Source organism: Puntigrus tetrazona, chromosome 16 (genome assembly GCF_018831695.1).
Source record: "Puntigrus tetrazona isolate hp1 chromosome 16, ASM1883169v1, whole genome shotgun sequence".
NCBI lineage: Eukaryota > Metazoa > Chordata > Actinopteri > Cypriniformes > Cyprinidae > Puntigrus > Puntigrus tetrazona.
The window spans coordinates 10,310,931-10,323,866 of NC_056714.1; the positions used below are offsets into that span (position 1 = coordinate 10,310,931).

At 35.9% G+C, this 12,936-nt stretch overlaps 1 protein-coding gene across 1 annotated transcript in view; it reads right to left on the reverse strand.

The window, feature by feature from the left end:
• The window catches only part of adcy2a (adenylate cyclase 2a), a 67,511-nt gene that overhangs the window by 23,845 nt on the left and 30,730 nt on the right, over nucleotides 1-12,936 (reverse strand). Inside the window, 1 exon segment of the mRNA XM_043261970.1 lies at nucleotides 10,836-10,997. Within this exon segment, the coding sequence (XP_043117905.1) occupies nucleotides 10,836-10,997 (162 nt within the window).

Consider the following 12,936-nt stretch of genomic DNA (forward strand, 5'->3'; position numbering starts at 1 on the left):
TGCTTGGATTTTGCACTTTCGAAGCACAATGTAGTTCTCCTATATGATATTTAAAATGTTGCAAAATGTGAAATGTAAAGCGCTTTAGATGCATATAAACACACAATGCATTTCATTGTCACGTTTAAAATCAGGAGTAGCTCCGTAAACTAAAAGTAAGACATAAAAGTAAAAAACACTTAACTCCTAAAGCTGCAAAATTAATAAACAATGTCTTACAATATTTTCCTTTAGAATCTATAGAAGATTCTGATTTGAGATGTTCTCAGGTATACATTTCACTTTTGATTTTTTGCAGATATTTTGCAAAACTTAAATTGTGTTTGCTCTGTTCAATAGGCAGGAGAAACATTTCAGAATCTTTTTGTTTGGTAATCTGGAGAAGCACAGACTGCAGCATTCTATGGACAGCCCAGCTCTATCTCTTGTGCAGAATAATCTGGACAGGCAGAATATTATAGAAGCAAAGTTTAATGACTTCTACAAGGAGGTCGGAGTATATGTACACCTCCCATATGTGTGTGTGTCACTCTGAAGAGCGCATTAGCATTAATCATGATATTTGCATATTACCCACTGGGCTCAGAGAGGGGATGCATTTCTTTTCCAGCTGGTTTTGGCTGCGTGAGAAGCAAATGTATTTAAAATAGGTGGACAAATGGATGGATGGACAGATGCTTGTACACCTTTCTGGATTCACTGATTATATAGTATGACGGTATTTACAAATATAAGCACATGCTTTTTTATTTTTTTGGATAGATATTAAAATATACAACACAAATGCATAATTATATATAACAATTAATCCAAATTCTAGATTCAAAAGTTCATGTTCTGTCTTGGCTAATCCTTATTGTGCGGGGTGGTGAACATCTGTCAACTGCTGCCTCGTAAACCGATTACCAGCAATCAGTTGCATCGGTGGCCAAGATTCGAATTAGTATTTGTGAGCATTGCATTAACATAATGTAATGACATGCACCTACAGTCGTAATGGTTTTATGTTTATATTCATGTAGTCAGGATGTACTAGCTGGTGTGTTATTTATAGCATGGTAAAACACTGTTGTCAAATTCATAATGTTTAAATGCCCCCCCTAATCAGAGCATACATTGTCATGGGGGAAAGTTCAGAGTGCATCGTAAAAAGAATGCCTTTACAAAAAAGATTTTTTGTTTTCATCAATTGACCCAAATAAACCATCACTTTAGCAGTAATGAGTTTATATATATATAACACATGACCTCTAAATTATGGAATTTAAAACAGCAATTATGTACGTCAGTAATTATTTTAATATAACTGTCATAACCAAAACTGTAACACACCAACCGTACAGTAAATGCTGAATTATTTGTAGGCTTAACATGTAAAATGATTGATAGTTCATTTATAAATCTAAAGCTTAAAGATTAATCTAAGGTTTAAGGTTGTTAAGGCAGGCAGCAGCTTTGGAATCGCATTAGATGGTACTTGACACATTAACAACAACTGCAAAACTAATCTTACTGTCAGACTAGAGTCAGATTAGATTAGAGTGCTTAATGGGGTCATGAATTGAGAATGTAATTTTCTTAGATTTTTTTAAAAGATGCATGTAAGTGAAGGGAGAGATACTACATATATATACTATACTATATACTATATATAAACTATATATATATACACTATATATATATATATATATATATATATATATATATATATATATATATATATATATATATATATAATTAAATATATATAACTATGTAATATATTTCAGTACTCGCCATTAGATATTTAAGGTTTACTTTTTGGGTTTTTTTTGCCCTGCTTTCCTGTGTGCCCTTATTTGGACATTTATCTCTTCTTGTTTATGGTTGATTGTTTGATTACTCCCTGGCTGTTCTGAGTTCTCCCTGATTGTGTCACTGTTAAAAGCCTGTACTGTTTAGTTCTGTTTGTCGACGTTAATGTTATATTGTTTCACAGGATGTTGCTAATATATGCTCCAGTTAATGTGTCAAGTTTTATATATATTTTTTAGTTCATTTATTCTAGAGGCACACACCCGTAACACATATAACATACTGACTATCAGAAACGTTACAAGTATATGCCAATTTACTAATCCTAAACCTACCCTAACAGTCTACTCTGTGAGTTTGTAGACATGTAGTTACAGATTCATGAGATTTACTTAACATCAAAATAAAATGTAACTAAGTAACTTCATATAGAAATATTTAGATGCCTGCGCAATGTAACGGTACAAGTTTTCCAAATGTTTTGACACTCTTAGCTGTTGATAAATGTCTAGATAATACATAATTTAGTCATGCATTATATATACTGTATAAACGTTTCATAAATATCTGTATTATTTCTAAACCAATACATTTTCATTCAAATTATGATTACATAATGATGAGTATAAAGAAAGTACCATACGGTAGTTCACCTGGTTTAGCACTGTGTTGCACTTGTGGATAATTTAAGTTCAGTTCATAAATTTTTTGCCTACAATTTATTGTTCAACTTAATTATAAAATGTGTATTTAAAATCTGAGAATGTTTGTATATCTGTGTGTAACTCAAAAGCAAAAAAGAGAAATCGAAAGGGTTAACAGATTATTTGCATTTAAATGAAATTGGCATTCTATAGAATACATTCAGTTAGAATAGCATCAACCCATTCATCTTTTGCATTGGATTTCTGTCCTCCCATTCAACACCCAGTTGAACCTGTGGCTCTACCATCATCATTACACACTAAAGTGCATGAATTGTTATTTGCTGAGTGCCCCTCAGGGAAACCGTAAACCATAATGAAATTTAACCTGCCAGTGACACCAAGATCAGATCCAATTCAACTCACCCTGAACATCACTGGAGCAGAACACTATCACAGCTAACACAATACAGACAAAAATGTAATTCTAATTTAGCACCTTAAGGCATCCAACAAAATAAAAGGTTTTTAGAAACATATCGGATTTGAAAAAAGGTTAAGAGGTTACAGAAACATCTATTCAGGCATTATGCCTGTATCTGATTCAGACTTTTTAAATCTCCCGGTATTAAACGTTCAGAGCATTAAAAGGTTAGTCGTGTGGCCTTTAGGCATGTGAATTTTGACAAATAACAGGCAGAAATTTCCAATTAACAGTGAGATACATAAAAAAAAGACAACAACAGAAGTTTCTCTATTCTCCAAATAATACTCACAAAATAATGACTTGTATTCTGTTTTGCAAAAAATCATCATAAGTTTAATACATGCAAAACATAGTGACACAAATAACAGGTCATCCTGTGTGATTTAGTTAGCTAGTGTTTACTCGCATTTAAAGTTTTCACCAGTAAAATGACATTAGACATAATCATTGAAGAAATGAATAATAATCATTGATATTTTTATCACATATGTGGACGCCAACCATGCAACTGTGTTAAGCCAAAAATGAAGTTTGCTGTTATTTATGAGTTATGACAGAGACATCATAATTAAGTCTATTTTGAAAGGACACATTTTTTCCTATGCCCCAAAAGCTCATCCTAAAGCATGTGCTTCCCTAAAAATCTAAATATTGCCCGATATGTCTAAGAGCTGAGAAAGGAATTATAAATTTATGTAATCAGTATATTGTGAACTGTCCCAAACAAATCCAGCATAAGATAAGATAAGTGACACTTTGCTCTTGCAATTTGCAGTTCTACCAAAAAATTGCTTTGGGTACAGTTGAGATTCTGACTGAAAGAGCTGAAATATCATGCTGCAGAGATTCTAGCAGTTCTGTGTAAGAGCTTTTCCACCCTGGCGCCCAAAGGGGCAAAAATCTGTTCTTTCACAGTTAGTATGCTACACCACACCGAGCAGGACAGAGTCATGCATTTTTTTCAGTTTCAGAAATCAGTGATCCTTGTCCGTTGTGAATGCAATCACATTAAACTTAGACTATGAAAACCTAATATTGTTTACATTAACATAACAATTATTAAAGGTGTCATAAAATGGAAAACTGCATTCACCTTGGCATAGTTAAATAATAACAGTTCTGTAAATGGAAATGACATACAGCAAAACTCAAACACCATTGTTTCTTCCTTCTGATGTAAAATCTCCTGCATAAAAAAGACCACTGAAAAACAGGCGAATCAGAACATAACACCGACTGTGACGTTATAGATCATTAAGTCCCCAACATTTGCATAAAATATACCCAACCATGTTCAAGGCCAGGCTGTGAAGGGGTGGGTTGGTGTCTGTATTCAGAAAGGCACAGAAGGCAAATAACGTGTTAACTGCAAGAGAAAGTATTGAACTATATATTTTCCTTCCCGTGTCTCCTACCTGCTGTGAGCTATTGAAATTGGCTGCACTGTGAAACAGCCAATCAGAGCGGAGCTCAACATTATTATTCATGACCCTTCCAAATAAGGTAAAGACAATTTCATTGTAGAGACAAATATTCGGGTTGTAAAGGGACATGTAAAATAGTTTCTGGGGATTTTTGTTGGCCTTTCCTAAACTGCATACCTTCTGTGTAGATATCAGAGAACAATTTAAAATACAATTAATTCATCCTATCACTGTAAACATTCTTTTCAAAACACTTTTTACTCAGTAATAATAATTTACATGTAGGAAATATATTACTTTAATTTCCACAATCCATCGTCATGTTTTTTCTCATTGCACTGCAAAACTACAGTTTGCCAAAATGCTTCTTAGTCCTGTGCCTGAGGCATTTCAGATGTTAGAGAATACACAGCTTTCAAGACACTCTCTACCCAGGACCAAAAGGCATAGCATGAAAGGAAGTTAAAAAAATCGAGACAGTATAAGAAATAAGAAGTAGAAACAGCATTTGGCATTTGCGAAAGCATCTGTGTATGGCTCCTTTTTAATAATTTAAGGCAATAAGGGACATTGGCACTGAATGCAAGAAATGGACACTGAAAAACAAACATTCTTTGACTTTTTATAATTATATTAAGAGTTACTGGTAATATAAAGTTTGACCTTTTAAACAGAATTTAAAATGCATGCTATCACTGTAAGCCATTTACAGAAATTGTTTTTTACTGAAAGGTCATATTTGCTTGTTTACACATTCATTGTAACTAAGATGGAAGCAAGTTAGCTTCTTGTATTTTCTAAACAAGCAATCTGATAATAAAATCTGATACCATGGGTAACACAACTTTTGATTTATGGAATATGAAAAAATAAAGAACATTATTTACTATTTACAGATATATTGTAAGTTATATGTATATTTATATTAATATATATTTCATATCATCAGATTTTTGTTTCACTTCACCAATCACAATTCAAAACAACTACACTATATTGCCAAAAGTATTCACTCACCCATCCAAATATTTGGAATCAGGTGTTCCAATCACTTCCATGGCCACAGGTGTATAAAATCAAGCACCTAGGCATGCAGACTGTTTTTACAAACATTCGGGGACGCTCTCAGGAGCTTATTGAATTCCAGCGTGGAACTGTTATAGGATGCCACCTGTGCAACAAATCCAGTCATCAAATTTCTTTGCTCCTAAATATTCCATAGTCAACTGTTGGGCTGTATTATAAGAACGTGGAAGCATTTGGGAATGACAGCAACTCAGCCAAAAAGTGGAAGTCAACGTAAACTGACGGAGTGAGAGCTTCATGGAATGGGAGAGAGAGAGCTTCATGGAATGGGTTTCCATGGCTGAGCAGTTGCATTCAAGCCATACATCACCAAGTGCAATACAAAGTGTTGAATGCAGTGGTGTAAAGCACACCGCCACTAGACTCAATGGAGAAATGGAGAAAAGTTCTCTGGAGTGACGAATTGCATTTTTCCATCTAGCAATCTGATAGATGAGTCTGGGTTTGGCGGTTGCCAGGAGAATGGTACTTGTCTGACTGCATTGTGCCAAGTGTAAAGTTTGGTAGAGGGGTGATTATGGTGTGGGGTTGTTTTTCAGGAGCTGGGCTTGGACCCTTAGTTCCAGTAAAAGGAACTCTGAATGCTTTAGCATACCAAGACATTTTGGACAATTCCATGCTCCCAACTTTGTGAAAACAATGTGGAGCTGGACCCTTCCTCTTCCAACATGACTGTCCATAAAGACATGGATGACAGAGTCTGGTGTGGATGAACTCGACTGGCCTGCAAAGAGTCCTGAGCTCAACATGACAGAACACCTTTGGGATGAATTGGGATGAATGAGCAGAGACTGAGAGCCAGGCCTTCTCGTCCCACATCAGTGTTTGACCTCACAAACAAGCTTCTGGAAGAATGGTCAAAAATTCCCATGAACACACTCCTAAACCTTGTGGACAGCCTTCCCAGAAGAGTTGAAGCTGTTATAGCTGCAAATGGTGGACCGACGTCATATTGAACCCTATGGATTTGGAATAGGATGTAACTTAAGTTCAAGGCAGGTGGGCGAATACTTTTGGCAATATAGTGTATGTACAAACAGATGCCATGAAGCTGTCCACTTATACAGAGAAAAAGAATGAAGAGGAATATAAGAAATAAAAGTCACATAAGCACAGTAGGAATGTCAACTTTTCAGTCTATCTAGCAACATCTCTGCAATATTGGTCCAATTCTGAGTGCTGGCCTTTGCTCAAATTAGCCTGGCAGCGGTACTTTCCAGCAAAACAATTTCTCTGAACTAAGATAGCCAAGTAAAAGTTCTGGGTGTTGATGGTTCCATCTATAACTTCAAAACAGTCTTTATAGTGGCAGTACTTGCAGCTGATAGGGTGCTTTTTTGATGAGCATTCAGCTGGAGAATGGAATACTCTAACAATAGAAAAAGTAGTGGATCTCAAAGTATATCTAAACACAGGAAATCAAAAGAACAGAACATACAAATAAAAAAAAGGAACTATCACTGGGCATTCCTAGAACATGTGCAAGTTTGAGCCTATTATAGATTTATTACATAAATGACAATAAGGATCAGATCTGACCTTGATCTTGTATAATACACTGGGGTGATATAGCCTCTATTAATAAACTTATAATGTGTCATCTGATGTGCAAGATTTTTAGAAGCAGTAAAACATCTGGCCCATACCAAATCCCAATCAGGCTGAGAAAGATCGTCCCTTGCCCAGGAGTGTATACCTGGAATATATGTATACTGCAGTAAATAATATAATTATAAATATAATTCAGTAGTTGAATTATAAATCTTGGAAAATAGATTTTATGTGACATATTTACACAGATGATAGATTTTGATAAATCCCTGTCCAGCCCCTACGGGCTCAAGACCTGCCCAAAGAAAACTCGACTCAATCCTATCAAAGGTCTTCTCTGTGTCAAATGAAATGATAGGAACTGGACCTATGAATAATATATAGAAGTTGCCTGATGTTATCGGAGGCAAATCAATCTTTGAAAAAAACAGACTTTATCTGTAGAATTAGTTAGTCCATGAGCTAAAGTTTTAGCGAAGAGTTTTGTATCTGTAGTTATTAAACTGATAATGTGATAATACTGATAATAGGGGGTCTTTGCCCTTATTGAGTAAAAGGGGCATAAGACCTGTGTTTTGGTCTCTGTGAAGGGTTCCATTTTCACAAAATGAAAAGAGCTTTGTTCTTTGGCATGAAGTCTAGAGCTAGTTTCAGTTCAGAGGCCCTTTTAGCTTCTCTCATGTGATGTTCAACAAATTTGGAGAGGGAAAACTGCTGAAGAAAACAGAATATTTTTCTTATAACTGGAAGAAAAATTTTAAGTATATTGTTTTTTTATGCTAGGCTTAAAAGATTTGGCAACACTTCTTTCCCTTCAATTGTTTTTCAGATTTTGATGGTGTATGTGAAATGTGGAGTCATAAAAACCCCATCAAACATTACTTTTGCTGGTGCACTGTTTCTGGTGCAAAATTAAATTTTTCAATTTTCTAGCCAAAAAATTTAATTACTACTTTAATTTCTGCAATTATACCTCTTAAAGCAATGCTCTAAGAAGTTATTAAATTTCTTACTACATCAGTTACAAAAAAATTAAATAAATTGATCATAACAATTAAATTTGTATAATTATCATCATATAACTCCAATATGTCATATCTTCGCTGGAAAGTGTTTTTCATTTTGTTACCAACTTGTTACTCTTAACAAGGTTAGGAAACCTGTCCAGCTCTCTTAAATAATTTAGGAGCTGAGGAGTGTTTACGAATCACTCTTATTCTTAAGTCTAAGTATAGTAGAGTATAATTACATCATTCTTAGAATTTTGACACACAAACAAAAATTTTACTCTAAACACGGGTTATACATACTGCCCCTGGTATATATCTTTAGTTTGGTTAAGATAATCTTCTTTATAGCGCATATATTTGCTCTTGATTCCATTTGCTTAATCCATAGAGCTAATAATTTACTTGATCTCTTCTCATTAAAGTAGTAAAACAGTTTTGTATGGGGCCTAATAAATTGAGCTCTGTGTAAGAACAGCTTTTAACTCTGATTTTTGTGCATTTAGTTTTCTTTTTGTTGATAATACATATTTTTGAGCTCTTGTTCCAATGCCTGAACTTGACTTTCTAGTTCAAATCTACAGCCATTCCTAGACCTGTGACAAAAAGAGGAAAAAGCAATGTACCTCCTATAACACTTGAGGGTTGTTCGATAAACTCTACTAAGGAGGTACGTAGTTGTGAAAAAAAACAAACCTCCATTTTGTCCTTCCAGAAGAATTAGAAAATAGGAGAGGACACAATGTAACTGGGGAGTGGTCTAAAAGAAGAGGAGGTAGTATATCAGTGTTTTCAATAAACGTAATGAAAGCTGGAGATATAAGCAGGTAAGCAATACGAGAGTAGGATTTATGGTGAGCTAAGCAGAAAGTGTAGCCTTTTTACAGCGTCATTCCTCAATTGCAATGTCACATTGACCTTTTTTTATAAAATAACTTTCAAGAGGTCAGAATATGACCTTTTTTTTAAACTGGGATTATGCACAACATTGATGTCGCCTCAAATGATAACGTGTAGCATTACGCTAGTTGGGAAGTAAACTTAAAACAAAAGCACATTTAATATTGGACCGCGTACCAAGTATGCAAGTAACGTGACGAAATGCGAGACTCCTATATTAGTGCAACAGAAACCCGGTTCTTGGTCTTTTGATGGTGTTGTTTAAACCGTTGACATTACAATAAGAACAATAATTCAAGCAGACTACATTTTACTACATAAGAAAAAAAAATTTGTGGACTTACATGAACAGATCATGGCATCTGGAGCTATAAGAGAACAACAACAAAAACAGAACAGAAAGGCAGTAAGCGGAGAGTAAGAACAAACTCTCCTACCTGCCATCGCAAGAACCTCGCCTGGATACGTGGCCAACATAACAGAGGAACACCCGAGTCCCAAAGCTGAATCACTATCACAGTATATTAAAGTAGTACTCAGCATAGTCATGATGTCAGTCTATAAATCTCTTTCTAGAGAATAAGCACTGGCATCCGTTAACATTCCCGCTGGTGTGCTGTCACATAAGGGCTGAGGCACAGCAAGTGCATGTTGTTGGTCACCATAAGCCTCCACTTCAGTCGGCGTTTAGAGATGAGAGGTTGATCCATGATGCATCACCTTGATTGTGGCAGGATAGATCATGAAGGAAGAGATCCCGAGTTGCGTGAGTCTTTTACTAGACTAATTCATCTTGCATCTTTTCATGGTGGTTTGATTGCCGTAGTCGAGAAAAAGTTTGCGTTCTCAGCCCTTTCTGCTGCTGTCACCGGCATAGACGCGATGCACCCTCTCTATCCCGATCTATCTGTTTTTAAGTGACAGGATCCACAGGGGTAACTGGGTTTCTATGAATCCTAAAGCATCGCTGCCCTCTTCCCCTTCTGCGAGGCAGACGAGACGAATGTTACACTAACAACTTTTATTTTCCAGTCTCACCATATTGTCTCGAAGTGTATCTACGGTTAGCTGTGTTTTGCTTAACTTTACAAACAGTCTGTATATTGTCAAAATTATTACTGATCGATATCTTCTCTTTCCCCAGTAATCCAATTTCTCCTTATATATTTAACAACGACGATCTGTAGCTTTAGCTTGTCAGCCACAGGCATACAGTACTTCATTAACAGGCTCTTTCTGACATTTTTTCTCTGGAGAGGACGGTAAAAGCTGTCGTTTAACTATCATAAAAAAGTAACGAATTCAGGGACACAAATACAAGAAAGTTGCGTTAAGACTATGCTTCAGACTCAAGCGACTATCTCTGTCAGGGGGTCACGTGATCAGGAAGAAATCTGTATTTGATTATTTATATTTACATACATTTTCTCTGTTTATTTTGGGTCACTTGTTTTATCATTCATTGTGTAATTTAGTTTTGATTTAAGTTTGATTTCAGCGGTTTATGTTATGTTGACACGGAAGAGAAAATGAAAGTTTGTGTTACTGAAATTACTTCTGCTTTTCCTGTGTATGATACTGGATGTTTAACATCTTCCATACTAAACTTTTATATCATTGTGTATTTAAATTATGAATCACCCAAATCATCTTTGACTTAATAACCATACAGTCTCAGAAATAAAATGTACAAAAGCTGGTACTTTTTTAAAAGATTCATGTTTGTACCTTAAAGGTAGATATTAGTACTAAAAGTGTAAATATTTGAACCTAACAAATACAAAAGTGCACCTTTTGAAACCTTTTAGACTCAAAAACACATCGCAAGCAATTGGCAAAGATCCTTCTCAACAGACAACAGGCAAATTTCAACAGTTGCCACACAGGGGAAAGCTCACAGCTCTTGGCAAGCACATAGCAAGACATATGGGAGAGCACTGACCTGCCATACCAGGGGCTCCACATGGTCGACTGTAGAGGAGAGGCAGACACTGAGGACAACAGTATGAGACGACGCAGTGAGCACGCTGGCTATGATGGCATCTCTCATAGAGAAGGGGAGCATAGTGTATACCACAAAGATGATGAACAAGAAGAAAGACACCTAGAATCAGAATAAACGAAACAAGGGACAGTAAAACATTATGACAGATTATTTTGGTTATATCAGGTTAGTTGTCTAAACAAAAATGGTTGTATGTAATAATATTATAATAAAGAATTACTGTAACAAGGTGTCCATAAAGAGTTGATAATATTTATAATAACACTGAATTTCATAGGTGTCTCTCACAGAAGTGTCTTGTCCCACAGAAACATATATAACATAAATAGTGTAGCTTAGTGGCCAGTGTTTTATAATATTAATTTTATTATACTTAGTGTCCATTTCATTATTTAATATATATTGGAGACATCCAAGTTATTTGACATATTTTAAAATAATAATAATAATAATAATAATAATAATAATAATAATAATAATAATAATAAAAGTAACAGATTAATTATTTTTCCCGTAATTAATTACTTTTAAAATAATTTAACTCAGTTACTATTTGTGTGAAGTAACTAGTAACTAAAACTAAATAATTAAAAAAAAAATAACATGGCTTTAATATGGTTTATTTATAAGACAATTGCCATATTGGTTGGTCAAAATAATGGTTTAAAATTTTTCCTTTTTTAGACAAATTTTGTTGAAAAATTTGACAGTGAAAAAACACTCTTTGTCACAACTTTACTCATATACTCATATACACTGGTCATCTGTAAGTGACTTCACCTACCAGTATAAACACGCCCCAAATTATATCTCAAATTACATACTTAAGCTCAAATAACATTGTTTTTAAGTGCATGTCTCACAAAACTGACAAGCCCTGCATTCCAGTGTGCATACTATCCATCCTGAAAAGTATGTGACATTAATATAATTGTGTCCAAAAGCATTGAACTATAGAATATGTCAAAAGTTTATAAGCTGTACTTTTGTTCAAAGCAAAGTCTTATTCTTGCCCCGGCTGATAATTCTGAGCATTTATACCCTACGACTGATTCCTCGTGTTGATTCTGGACTGTCTTACATTTCTTTGTTTGTTTGCTGACTTTCCACCCTTTGCCTGGACACTCTGACTCTGAACTCTCGCTGCCTGCTTCAACCCCTGCCTGGTATTGTTTGTGATTCTGTCTCTGTCTCCTACATCCCTGATGCTGTGGTTGATTGTCTGCCTGTTAGACCATTCTTATTAAAGAGCTCGCAAATGGATCCAAATGTCTCTGACTCTTCATTACAGAAGAATTCGTCACGAACACAGGACCCAGCAGCTCTCTATTATCGGGTTGCCGAACTCTCAACTCAAGCCGCCATGCTCACTACTCACCAGCAGCAGTTGCTAAAGCTAACCACGCTGAGTGAGGAGCTAGTTTGCACGATGCAAACACTACACCTCTTGCCACCAACGGGGCAGCGGCAACTCAACCCCAGCGTGAGTGCCCATGTCTCAAGACGCTTAACATCAAGCTCACCTGCCGCAATGATGGAAAATCTTTGGAGCAGTTTATGGATCTCACTATCTGCATCGATAATCTGATGAGGACTCGTCGAGGCACCTTAGCTTCAAGGATGCTCGTGCACTCATTGGTCCCGGCAGAATTCAAACCCATGGAGATCAGCTACACACGTATCAGCTTGGAGGAAAGCAAGAAACGTGTACGGGTCACCTCTGCCGGCAATCCGGACATCTACGAGCCTCCTGTCCTCGCCGACCCACACGTTCCCATAAGGCTATGTTGAGTGTTCCCCTTTCTCCTGAATCTCTCAGTTTGCCGACTCTTTTAAAGTTCAATGATGTGACACTTCAGTTGAATCTAGGGGTTGTGGGAAACTTTGTGGTTTTGACCTTTGCAAAAACCAATGTTTCAGTAGCATCTGAAACTTGTAATGGCAGAAGTAGTGATGTGATGACTCTACCAATTAGCAACTGACCCTCTATTTAGAAGGCTGGAGTATATCACCATATTGCCCATTGCACTTTCTCTCG